The 14,130-nt window shown below is 32.6% G+C and overlaps 1 protein-coding gene across 1 annotated transcript; it reads left to right on the top strand.

The window, feature by feature from the left end:
- The first annotated feature begins 14 nt into the window (after nt 1-14).
- On the top strand, nt 15-12,573 carry LOC143069804 (uncharacterized). Its single transcript, XM_076244610.1, has 5 exons — nt 15-109; nt 4,466-4,505; nt 6,654-6,770; nt 10,015-10,722; nt 11,515-12,573. Exons 2-5 carry the CDS (start codon nt 4,475-4,477, stop codon nt 12,429-12,431), a joined length of 1,773 nt encoding a protein of 590 aa, XP_076100725.1. The 5' UTR covers nt 15-109; nt 4,466-4,474; the 3' UTR covers nt 12,432-12,573.
- Nucleotides 12,574-14,130: the final 1,557 nt, after the last annotated feature.

Here is a 14,130-nt window from a genome sequence, read left to right as displayed (position 1 = left end):
GGGTCCCGGTTATCCCCTTTTCTCCTAAGTAGGAAACCAGACAAACTTCGGACAAGGAATAGATTTTCTCTTTGATCACCATATATAACTTAGTTGTTAACAAACAGTGGTAATTGTTTTCAGATAAAGACAAGAAATATTAACCGATGTATCACATATTTTTCAGAATTGTAAAACGAAAAGCTTTAAAAGATCAACATAGACATGAAATCTAATGATTCATTCCTGTTTTGTTCTAAATTAATCTCATGTTTCTCAGACTTCTGTCACGTCTGTTGTTCTGGCCAAAAGTACTGCATAATTTTACATTGTAAAAGTCAAGTGTCAGTGATGATAACTTATGTCTCCAATTATACACGAAGAGACATAATATGTGACAGATGTCACTTTGTTTACTTGGGTATCAGGTCGTTCGCGCCCAATACACTTTCGCACCCTACACTTTAGATTTTATCAACACATAAAAAAACGTCAGAATCTCACTTGATTTAGAAACAATGAAAAAAATATATTTCTATATAGAGCAGTACACTTGCCTAAACATGATTAACATCTCACTTTATTTAGAAACAATGAAAAAAATATATTTATATAGAGCAGTACACTTGCCTAAACATCATTAAGATTTATTCAACACATTAAAAAATGTTGTCAGAATCTAATTATATGTAGAGAAAAATGAAAAAAAAAATTATATATATAGCAATACGATTCCAAATTATATAAATAATACCAATGAAAATTGTGCTCAAACGTATGGGGTGTGAACGGACTTTGGGTGGGAACGTGTAGGGTGCAAAGTGAAAGGGCGCGAACATTAATGGGTGCGAACGTGATTGGGCGCGAACAGACCCGGATTCGTTTACTTGTTTTTGTTATCTGTTTTGGGGAAATTATTAGAGAATGACACTATAGTTTGCGGAACAAGTGTTATTGTGTAGAGAGCTTTAAATCTGCTCTCGAGAAACATCAGTAAATCGACGGCCCCATCACTCCCATTGTATAAAAGCCAGAATAATTTGGTAACTACGACGTACATTGTATTCATACAGATTGAACATGATCATGATGATGATCATGATGATGATGAAAAGAAAAGTTTTTTTTTTCAGAACAAAAACCTGCATTTCTAAGCTTTTCTGTATTTTGTGATCTGTAGGTGTCGCTGTTGACACTGGATTGTCTCCCTTGTAAATGCAAATGCTCTTTTGTTCTGACGTTGGAAAGTTTCTGGCGGAAAGAACTTAAACTAGCCGAAAAGTTCTGGAGGAACTTCTCAACTAGTTACTTTGTTCTTCCTCTGGTTTAAAAAATCCACCGTAACAAAGTGACTAGTTGAAAAGTTAATAAGGAACAGCACAAAAGTTCCAACAGAACTTATCAACCAGGCAGAAAGTTCTATTTGGAGAATTGATGCAAAGTAACATATTATATTTGAACCTTTCAAAGTGAAACAAAGATACTGATTACAAAAGTCAAAAGGAACTTATATCAAGAAAATCAACTAGCCATAGCAAATAAGTCAAAACCGGAACTTACAAACTAGCCCAAAAGTTCCAACAGAACTAAATCAACCAGTCACAAAGTTCCATTTGGAGAATTGATTCAAAAACCCACATGAGGAGGGGGTATTTTTCCCTCTCTTGAAGGCACTATGAATACTAAATTTGTATGATAATGCAACTTATTCCGTTTACCGTGAGCTATGAAATACAACTTCAATTTTGCTGGGAGAGTTTGTTGTCCCCCCTCAGTACATCAAAATTTAAATACATTTTCATTATTTCCCCAAAAATAAAGTTCCATGCCCCTTTTTTCATATTTGTCCCAAAAGAAACCCCTTTCAGTTCGTTGGATATTCTTGTAAATTAATGATTTGCTCTTATATAAACTAATACTTATCTTCCCCCTCTTTCAACAAAAAGGACAAAAGTATGGTAAACTAGTTTTTCTGTTCCGCCAGAACTATACAACTAGCAACATTGTTCCAGGACTTTTCAACTAGATACTTTATTCCAGAACTTTTGGACTGCACTCGGAATAACACAACTAGTTGGAAAGTTCCATCGGAATGAAATAACTAGTTGAAAAGTTCCACTGGAACAAAGTAAATGATGGAACATAGTTGCTGTTACATCAATACTAAAGTCTCACATGTACAATTTTCACTCTGGTAAACAACTCGCATGTACTTCAAATATTTACTTATAGACCTGTGGCAACTGTACTTAAAAATATACATTTATATATATCATGTTTATCATTTAACAAGAAAAATAAAAAAAAAAAATTATGTTGCGATCTTAATCAAAACTGTGTGACTCGCAAATAAAGTCACCCAACAATTGCTATAGTGTTTCATTAGAGACGGAGTAGTTGTTGTTTTTTCTTATGACAATAAAAGCTCTAAATCAATAATATCAATCCTGTGTTAACATGGTTAAAGAATATCTTATGTATTATAAGTTATCTACGTTCATATCTGTAGATATGTATATTTTAACACCCTGAAGTACCCCAGTACACCATGAGACATAGTCGAAGGGTGTACAGGGTACTGAAGGGTGTTAAAATATCCATATCTACGGATATGAACGTAGATAACTAATTTATCCCCGGTCTTAGTCCGAATCGGGCGAGTTTTATGGAAATTCGGGTACAAAGTGTAACGCGAAAACAACGTTTTTTTCATTATCTAAAAAGTTTTATTGAAATTTGGAAATTTTACATATTTTTTACGGGGTGTAGGGTACTACCTTTGGTAGAACCCTACAGGTAGTCAACCAAAGACGTTTTTAATACGGAGACAGAGAAACTGGATTAAGTCAAATTTGTCGCTCAATGTTGTGAGCGTTACACCATACATGTAGATGGTGTGACGTCAACGTTGGTAATTTGCATAGCTAGGTCAGTAGTCCCATACCTTGAAAATGTGACAGTCAAGTGATGCATTTAATGAAATGAGTGTAAATGATCGGCATAATAGGACAAAATCATTAATGAATTAAATATTTAATTGCAAACATCATGGATAATCTACAGATTTCAATATTTCACTAGGAGCAATCATGGAACTAAGGAAAACTTGCGTGAAGTTCCCCAGGATAATGGTTAGCAACGTCCGGGGAGATGGGTTAGCAACACCCAGGGGCTATGGGTTTTTTAACGATGTGTGTTAACCAATCAAAATCCTAGATATACTAAGCCGGGGATAAAAGTTTCTATCTAGCCTCTTCATAATTTTCACAAAATAGTAAATAATGTTCCACAGTTTCTAATTGACCACATTCACACTTGGGATCTATGTTTAACTTGATTTTGTTTTGATAATTTCTTAAGTAGTATCCTGATCTTAAATTTCAAATATTTTTTGCTGTTTTATATGATCTGGATAATTCAAGTGTTGATTTTTGTTGACATTTTGGTGGAAATTGTAATAAAACCTTCCTGTATCAGAATTGTCCCATCGATGTTGCCACTTTTTATTTACTAGCATTGACTAAAATCCTTGCTGCTGTTTTAATATCATGTTTAGTACCTGTAATATGAGCTTCTTTTTCAATTTGATTTGCCTCTTTAGCTGCTTCTTTAGCTAGTTTGTCAGCTATTTTATTTCTTTTGACATCTGCATGTCCTGGGGTTCATTCAAAATTATTTTTTATTCCATGGTGTTTTTGGATAGATTTAATAATGTAGGGTTATTGCATGAATATTGGGGAATATTGTCCCGAGTATAATTTTATATTGCACGAGCTTGCGAGTGCAATATATGTTCTACGAGGGACAATATTGCCCAATATTCATGCAATAACCCTTTTATTGTATAGCAATATAATATTTGAAAGTGAAAATTGGTTTAAACTAAGATTTTGTCGTTGATGACGTCATGAATTTTGAAGATTTATTGCACTAGTGCAATATTGGAATTTATTGCACGCTAACTTTTGGTTACTTTCTGTGAGAAATATTATATTGCTATACAATAAAAGAGATTATTTCATGAGAAGTGGATCTGTGATTTCAATTTTCCAGTTAATTGATAAAATTCCAATAACTGATCATGCTGATTGTGTGTCAAAAATATTTTTACTTAATTTAAGCATAATTTCATGGACAATGCAAATCTCCTTTGTCTAGATATGAAAGCAATTTTTGAAGGCCTTGAGCAGTTGCTAACGCTTTTTCACAATAGATTTCTTTGGTCAGTTTTTGAGTTACATTTTTGTAAAAGCTTTAAGGTTGAACTCTGATTATATAAACCAGAGAATTTAAGCATTTTACAACATGTACAATGTTTAAAGGTGCTGTAAGAATTACTTGTTGACATGGTTGAAGTATACTTTTGGAGAAGATTACAGGAAATTTATAAACACAGCTGTGTTCATTTTCCGGGGAAAATAAAAAAATATAAGAAAATGTTTTTAAAGAAATGTAATTAACTGATTATCATATTAATCTTTTTCAGAAAGACGAGATGGATGAAGAATCAAAAAGGTCTGATACAGGTGAATAATATATATCTTTTACATTTGTACCTTAATATATTCATTCTTTGAAGCATGAAAAGTATATATAGCATTTATACCATGCCATTTCAGCAATTTTCAAAAGAAACTGAGTAAACTCTTTGTGAAAAATTCTTGTTTTACACATTCATTACATTTGGTAATGTGAAAAGTCTTATTTTTTTTGTCAAATAAAGAAGCAGCTTCTAATTTTACTGAATTAAGTGCATGTATTATACTGATATGTATGTTGCTGGCACTTTCAGGTCATTTTTGTCGAGCCTTCGACTTTAGTCGAAAAAGCGAGACATAGCGATCCTACATTCCGTCGGCGTCGGCGTCGTCGGCGGCGTCAACAAATATTCACTCTGTGGTTAAAGTTTTTGAAATTTTAATAACTTTCTTAAACTAAACTGGATTTCTACCAAACTTGGACAGAAGCTTGTTTATGTTCATAAGATAGTATGCAGAAGTAAATTTTGTAAAAATAAAATTCCATTTTTTCCGTATTTTACTTATAAATGGACTTAGTTTTTCTGCCAGGAAACATAACATTCACTCTGTGGTTAAAGTTTTTGAAATTTTAATAACTTTCTTAAACTATACTGTATTTGTACCAAACTTATACAGAAGCTTGTTTATGATCATAAGATAGTATCCAGAAGGAAATTTTGGAAAAATAAAATTCCATTTTTTCCGTATTTTACTTATAAATGGACTTAGTTTTTCTGCCAGGAAACATAACATTCACTCTGTGGTTAAAGTTTTTGAAATTTTAATAACTTTCTTAAATTATCCTGGGTTTGTACCAAACTTAGACAATAGCTTGTTTACGATCAAAACATAGTATCCAGAAGTAAATTTTGTTAACAAAAAAATCCATTTTTTTGTGCATTTTACTTTTATATGGACTTAGATTTTCTGCCAGGAAACAACGCATTCACTCTGTGGTTAAAGTTTTTAAAATTCTAATAACTTTCTTATACTATTTTGGACCTGTACCAAACTTGGACAGAAGCTTGTTTAGGATCAAAAGCTAGTATCTATAAGAAAATTTTACCTGTGTATCTGTATTTTACTTATAAATGGTTATAAATCTTCCAGTTTACATAACAGACAGTCTGCAGTTAAAGTTTTTAAAACATACTGTATTTTTACCAAACTTGGACAGAAGCTTCTTAGAATCATAAGATAGTATCAAGAGGAATATTTTCATTGATTTTATTCCTCTTTTGTTGAGCCTGCGATTAACAGCATATTAAAGTAGGCGAGACACTGGGTTCCGTGGAACCCTTAAGAATTTTTATTAATACAAAAAATGCATAATCAAGAACTCGTATTCTGACAATTTCCTGAAATCGCAATAATTAGTCATGCATATTGTTCAGACTCAGACTTCTCTTGAACTGAATTTTAATGTGCGTATTGTTCTGCGTTTACTTTTCTACATTGGCTAGAGGTATAGGGGGAGGGTTGAGATCTCACAAACAGGTTTAACCCCGCCGCATTTTTGCGCCTGTCCCAAGTCAGGAGCCTCTGGCCTTTGTTAGCCTTGTATTATTTTAATTTTAGTTTCTTGTGTACAATTTGGAAATTAGTATGGCGTTCATTATCACTGAACTAGTATATATTTGTTTAGGGGCCAGTTGAAGGACGCCTCCGGGTGCGGGAATTTCTCGCTACATTGAAGACCTGTTTGTGACCTTCTGCTGTTGTTTTTTTCTATGGTCGGGTTGTTGTCTCTTTGGCACATTCCCCATTTCCATTCTCAATTTTATATTGTTCAGTGTATATTAAAAAAAATTGTAATGATAAATGCACAAAATATTTTCTGAATTATACAATATCAGCATGAATTCAAATTTTAAAGCACCAAAAACAACTAACATACACCTAAAAGACTCAAGTACTGATCTAAGAGAACTCACAGTTAGCATAAACTAGTTTAAAGCCAATATAAAATAATAGATAAATCATGTTCTCTCAGACTTTAAACTATTACATGGTGCAAAGTTACTGAAAGTCGATAGAATATCCACAATACTTACATTCAATTACTAGAAAAGAGTAGTGTACTGAAATTAACCCAGTTTATCTGAATTTATTTATAGATATGAAGTTAACCTTGTTTTTTTAATCTATTTATAGATATCAGACACATACAGGCTCTGCTATTTGAACAGATTGTTATGGACGGTGAAAGCGAAGACACAGTGAAGTTATTGGACAAACACAAAGATATCTTAGACTTGGAAATATTTATTGGTAGGTATTATGAGGTATGAATGCCCTTTACTGTAAGGCTGTCAAATGGGCATTTTCAGCTAAAGTAGATGTCAAATTGGTTGAAATTATACTGTGATTCATCAAAATATCCTAGTGGTAATTCATCAGAGGTCTCAAATAATTATGGATACCATTATTTTTGGAAAAAAATCAACATGATTTGCCAAAATCTGTTTTTTTTTTCAATCATCTAAATGAAAGTGTACATTTTATCGACATACACCAAAAATTACTGTTAACGTCATTTGGCAAGAATTTTTACCTTTTTCCATCATGAAGGTACCTCCATTTCAACCCTCTATTATACACTGTTATATATATATTCTGCCATCTTTTAATTATGTGTTTTTCGCATATATGCTATATATTCTACCGTTATAAATTCATCATTATCATGATTATTCTTCCATCTCATTTGGAGAGAGGTATCCTTTTTATTATACGACTGCAAAAATTTTTATTTTTCGTCGTATATTGCTATCACGTTGGCGTCGTCGTCGTCCGAATACTTTTAGTTTTCGCACTCTAACTTTAATAAAAGTGAATAGAAATCTATGAAATTTTAACACAAGGTTTATAACCACAAAAGGAATGTTGGGATTGCTTTTGGGAGTTTTGGTCCCAAAATTTTAGGAATTAGGGGCCAAAAAGGGCCCAAATAAGCATTTTCTTGGTTTTCGCACTATAACTTTAGTTTAAGTAAATAGAAATCTATGAAATTTTGACACAAGGTTTATGACCACAAAAGGAAGGTTGGGATTGATTTTGGGAGTTTTAGTTCAAACAGTTTAGGAATTAGGGGCCAAAAAAGGGCCCAAATAAGCATTATTCTTGGTTTTCGCACAATAACTTAAGTATAAGTAAATAGAAATCAATGAAATTAAAACACAAGGTTTATGACCACAAAAGGAAGGTTGGGATTGATTTTGGGAGTTGAGGTCTGAACAGTTTAGGAATTAGGGGCCAAAAAGGGGCCCAAATAAGCATTATTCTTGGTTTTCGCACCATAACTTTAGTATAAGTAAATAGAAATCTTTTCACAAGGTTTATGACCATAAAAGGAAGGTTGGGATTGATTTTGGGAGTTTTGGTCCCAACAGGTTTTTAGGAATAAGGGGCCCAAAGGGTCCAAAATTGAACTTTGTTTGATTTCATCAAAAATTGAATAATTGGGGTTCTTTGATATGCCCGGATCTAACTGTGTATGTCGATTCTTAATTTTTGGTCCCGTTTTCCAATTGGTCTATTAAAGTCCAAAGGGTCCAAAATTAAACTTAGTTTGATTTTAACAAAAATTGAATCCTTGGGGTTCTTTGATATGCTGAATCTAAAAATGTACTTAGATTTTTGATTATTGGCCCAGTTTTCAAGTTGGTCCAAATCGGGGTCCAAAATTAAACTTTGTTTGATTTCATCAAAAATTGAATAATTGGGGCTCTTTGATATGCCAAATCTTACTGTGTATGTAGATTCTTAATTTTTAGTCCAGTTTTCAAATTGGTCTACATTAAATAACAAAGGGTCCAAAATTAAATTAAGTTTGATTTTAATAAAAATTGAATTCTTTGGCTTTTTTGATATGCTGAATTTAATCATGTACTTAGATTTTTGATTATGGGCCCAGTTTTCAAGTTGGTTCAAATCAGGATCCAAAATTATTATATTAAGTATTGTGCAATAGCAAGAAATTTTCAATTGCACAGTATTTAGCAATAACAAGAAATCTTCAATTGCACAGTATTGTGCAATAGCAAAAAATGTTCAATTGCACAGTATTGTGCAATAGCAAGAAATCTTCAATTGCACAGTATTGTGCAATAGCAAATATTTTCAATTGTACAGTATTGCGCAATAGCAAGAAATATCTAATTGCACAATATTGTGCAATAGCAAGAAATTTTCAATTGATTGGAGTTATCTTTCTTTGTCCAGAATAGTAGTTGAATCAACTTAAATCATTGTTTTATACAATACACAATGTATATTCACTTTTACTACCAACTGATAAATTAAAACAATCTTTACCATTCAGTGATAACAAGCACTTTTTGTTACATTTTAATATTTTATGATGTATTTAAATGAGTAGTTATTGTTGCAAACTCCATTAGAAATTCGAATTGAGATCAGTTTTGAAAAAAGGGAAAGGGGGATGTGAAAAAAAAATGGTGGGGGGGGGGGGGGGGGTTTAATTTTTCTCATTTCAGATTTCATAAATAAAAAGAAAATTTCTTCAAGCATTTTTTTGAGAGGATTAATATTCAACAGCATAGTGATTGCTCGAAGACAAAAAAATTATTTTAAGTTCATTAGACCACATTCATTCTGTGTCCAAAACCTATGCTGTGTCAACTATTTAATCGCAATCCAAATTTAGAGCTGAATCCAGCTTGAATGTTGTGTCCATACTTGCCCCAACCGTTCAGGGTTCAACCTATGCGGTCGTATAAAGCTGCGCCCTGTGGAGCATTTGGTTATCCATGGTTTTTTTTAAGTAAGCAGTGTATACATGATATAGTTATAAGGATTGTGACTGGTCTGTGAGTTAATGTATATTTGCTATATGGTCAGATCTTATGTTTTTGAATGTCATATGAATTAGTACTATGCATGCTTTTTCAATAGAAATTGTGACGTCACAAATTTAAAAGCATTCTCAATAGCACTAAAAGCCATGACAGGAGGATATATCTGCTATTGCTTTGAACATCTTAAATGTCCTATTAGAACTGAAGCAGCTTCACTCATTTTGTTGTTGACTCTTTGCCAAATATTTGAAATTCTCTAGTTTTATCCATAGGTTGCCATTATAGAATTATGGCCACTAACCCCTTCTTTTTTTTCTACATAATTTTATTACATATTTATTTTAGTTTTCTACCTGGAAAATAATTGAATTATTTTTTTTTTTTTTTCATATAAATTTGAGGAAACATATAAATGTAATATCAAAATGCTAAAAAATGAAGTGTGATATCATTCCCAATGAGCATATGAGACATCAATTCATGAAGACCAAAGGAACAAACATGTGCAAAATAACAGGGGACTCACTTTAGCTTGAGCAAAACTCAAACTGTAAAGTAAAAATAAAATAAACATGACAAATATTTTTTTTTTAGTTTTCTGCAATAATGTTCTTATAAAACGTGTATCGGTATGTATCAAAATTGATATGAACTTTTTGTAATGCTGCATATTTAACTGTTTCCATATTTTATAGAAACTGATCAAACATGTACATGTGCCAAAATATACGAATCCTTCCCTTACGCCTCACTGCCAGACAGCACAAGTCAAGTGGAGGCTTTGTTAGATGTTTTATTGGACGATATTCGAAGCGGAATTTGCCATTGTCATTCCAGTGATGAAAGTAGACTCAGGGATTGCAAACCATCACTAAGTTTGATACACATAGCCTCTGGGCTGGGATTACAGAACATTGTCCGACTGTTGAAACAGTATGGTTGTAATCTTAACGTGAGAACAAGTATATATGAAAGGACAGCGCTTCATTTTGCTGTGAAGAAACATCAAATTGATGTTGTCGACTTTTTATTATCACAAAACGTTGATGTGAATGTCCAGAGTAATCCAGATAAAGTATCCCCTCTGGCCTTAGCAATGGTCAGTCGTTTTAAAGACATTGTAGAAAAGTTGTTGAAAGTGAAGAATATTGACTTAGATATTCGGAACAGTAGTAATGAAGGTCCAGTAATCTTGGCAATGCATTTGGTGGATGAAGAGATGTTTGGGATGTTACTGGATGCTGGGGCCAGTCCAAATGTGACGGACGATCGGGGGAATTCAGCATTGATGTTAGGTACCGTCAGGGGAGCTTGTTATGTTAAAAAGTTAATATCAAAAGGAGTCAATCTAAATGCTAGGAACAGGAGACATGAATCAGCATTGTTCTTTGCTACTTATGTTGGTATGTATAAACATGTATTAGAGTTGTTTAAATAAAATCTGTGTATGCACTGTTAAATTCTACTTATAAAGTGCAAAATTAAAAAAAAATCATCATTACCATGTTGAATATTTTTGAAAAGCAGGTTTAAAAATAAGAAGAAATGTAAATCAGTTTGTAATGCTCCTGGAATAGAATATTTACTGATAAAGCTATGACATGTATGAACATGCATGCATGACATGGTTATGGTAGATTTAGACTGTTCAACTAGTTACCCTTGTCTATCCATCCTTTATTCCTTAGGTTTGTACTTCCCAAAGTTGGTTTGCCTTTTCTATCTATGGTTTGGCGCAACCAAATGTAATGAAACTTATACACAATCATGACAATGCTTATTTATAACAGCAAACACTACTTAAGATTTAATTTTTATAGTGTCACTTTCACCCATCTTTAGTTATTTTCTTTTATTAACATGATATATGGAAAAAATTGCTGAATTTGGCTTTTCCACACCCTTAATGTTAGTTTCCATCAACCAAATGCTATGAAACCTTTAGTTCTAAACATAATGTTTATTACCACCAAATACTGATTGAGTTTGATTTGAGTGGCAAAACTTTCACCATGGACGGGCTTTGTCCCTTTATACGAGAGTTTATAAATGGAAAACTTGCTGATCAAACATCAATTGTTTGAATTATTACTATCATGATGCTTGTGTATTTGACACATTCTTCTTTTATTATTTGCAATCATTAACAGGATTTGAGAATTTGTATTAAAAAAATTATAAATATATTTTTACAGAAAATGAAGAGATTGTACAGATGTTACTCCAGGCTGGTGCCGACCCCAATCTGACCTCAAGTGATGGAACCACTGCTCTTTTAACAGCCTGTTATCAAGGATCAACAAAAATTGTTCAGATTTTAGTCAATCATAAATCGGACATTAATGTCAGTAATCCTCAGAGATATTCCTCTATCCACATTGCTGCGTGGAATGGATACTATCAGATAGTCAACATTCTGCTCAAGGCTGGAATGCACCATGACACGCCCACACGAGACGGTAACACGCCCATTGCCTTGGCAGCACATGGGGGCCATCAGAGTGTTATTGATATTTTATTGCCACTAGGTTGTAATGTAAACAATGCCGATAAGGACAAGGACACTGCTTTACATTATGCGGCATACAACAATATGGTCGAAGGAGTCCGAAAACTTCTGGAATGTGGAGCCGATCCAAATTGCCAAAACAGCTACAAAGCCACTCCTCTTTGGAATGCAGTGTACATGAAACACAAAGACATTGTAAAACTACTTCTTACTGCTAATGTAGAAATGGAAGTAGCAAGCGTAGGTATTAACCAACATTCCCAAAGTGACACAGCAGTACAGATTTATCCCAAGCCGTGCTCGCCTCTGTATGTTGCTGTTGACCGAGGATGTTTTGAAATTATGTTGTTACTGATAGCAGCTGGTTACAATCTTCATAGTGAGGCTTGGGTATTTTGTGACGATATGTATCCTAAAGAAAATCGTGATTTGAACATGCAAGCGTTATTGAAAAAGTTCGCCTCAGAACCTCCACGTCTGATAGCAGTGTGTAGGAACTTTTTCAGAAGGTCTTTTGGTCAGCAGATTCACAATAAAGTTCAACATTTAGAACTCCCAGTGACTTTGAAGAATTATTTGATATTAGGAGATGTACTAAGTTGATTGTTCTGTTTATATGTTCCCTACTTTCTGTGATTAAATATATTAAATGTTGCTGTGATACATGGGCTCTAAGGGAACTTTGTTTAAGCCCACTATTCTATAGAAGATGGGTATTATGTTTATAGGTCTATGTGTGCTTTCATTCATTTGATCATTCTCTAACAGGTTAACATTTTTATGTATGGAAATTTGTTGTGAAATAATGCTAATGGTCAAAACAACTTAAATGTGGAGCCGATCCGATAAAAGTTAAAGATCAGAACTCATGTCATTAATTAAACTTTTAAATATATATGCTAAAGTAGAATTTGGACCAAGACTTTGTGAAGTTCATTGAACCAGAAAATGTTATAGTGGGAATGGGGCATGATACCCTGTGTCCTTTGGACAAATTTTTTCCCCTTTATTTTACTGATAAAATGAATGTTATACAACTTCGACAGAAGATTATTCAAGATCATGAAATAGGATCTGAAAAAAAAAGGTACTGAGAATGTTTACATGTAGTTTCAGTATTTTTCTAAAAAAATTAAATTATTTTTTGGCAGTAAACATTTCACTTTTTCTCTGACAGCAGTGAAACCCTTTACACATTTATACAATTTTTCACTTAAATGTCCAACATGCACCCATTTACTAAATTTTTATACTCTTTATCTTTAAGTGTTTGAATTTTTTATTTTTTGCTCCTTGATGAAGGTTATTTTGAACCCTTTGTCAATCACATTGAAATTGGCATCTTGCATTTGAATATAAATTGTTTATTAATATTCAGGATACAAATAATCAATTGTCAATTCAGAATTGTTAGTTATAGACCCAAAATTGATGTTTTCAGATATTTTTGTTTTGTTTTGTGTAAAGTACGTTATAGTCATATAAATCTTCAAATTATGTTGATTGTTTACCTAGGTGACAATTGGTAAACTACAGATTCAAAACACGACAATTAATTAGCTGCAATATTTTCACATCATAACAGACGGAGAAATAAAAATTGACGATTATATGATATGGATGTGTTAAAAATGATAAAATTGTGTGCACAGAAGACTGAGTTTATGATATATACAAATAATGATTAAAAAATTGGATAATATTATTTTTCACCAAACACTTGTTTCATAACTTTAATCTGAACTATATATACATGTGTAATATATTATTTTCATTTTAAACATTGAACATTACTTAAAGTTCTGTGGCATATTAGAATTTGGATGGATAATGTATAGGTATAATCATGTCATTTCAAAAAAATCTATAGCATCGACCATACAACAGCACGAACATAACATTTACATATTTCATTATTACATGTATTATCAGCCATGAACATGGATCGTTTTTTGTTAATCATGTTTATGTGGTATCTGGGTGTAAAAATAATTGTGAAAATAGTATAAATCAAAAGAGTTACTAAAAGTCATTGTAGAACTTTTTTTCATTTTACTTCAAAAATGTATTGTTATGCCCAAGTCTGGGCTTTAAGTTTGATCAAAGTTCATCTTAATGTACATCCATACCCAATGCATGTTGTGCATGTGTGTATAAGAAAATAGTTTCTATTCACTTACTTTTTATACGACCGCAAAATTTGAAAATTTTTTCGTCGTATATTGCTATCACGTTGGCGTCGTCGTCTGCGTCGTCGTCGTCGTCGTCGTCCGAATACTTTTAGTTTTCGCACTCTAACTTT

Source organism: Mytilus galloprovincialis, chromosome 3 (assembly GCF_965363235.1).
Source record: "Mytilus galloprovincialis chromosome 3, xbMytGall1.hap1.1, whole genome shotgun sequence".
Lineage (NCBI taxonomy): Eukaryota > Metazoa > Mollusca > Bivalvia > Mytilida > Mytilidae > Mytilus > Mytilus galloprovincialis.
Note: the sequence above shows the minus strand (reverse complement) of the source record. Positions and strands in the feature narration are given on the sequence as shown.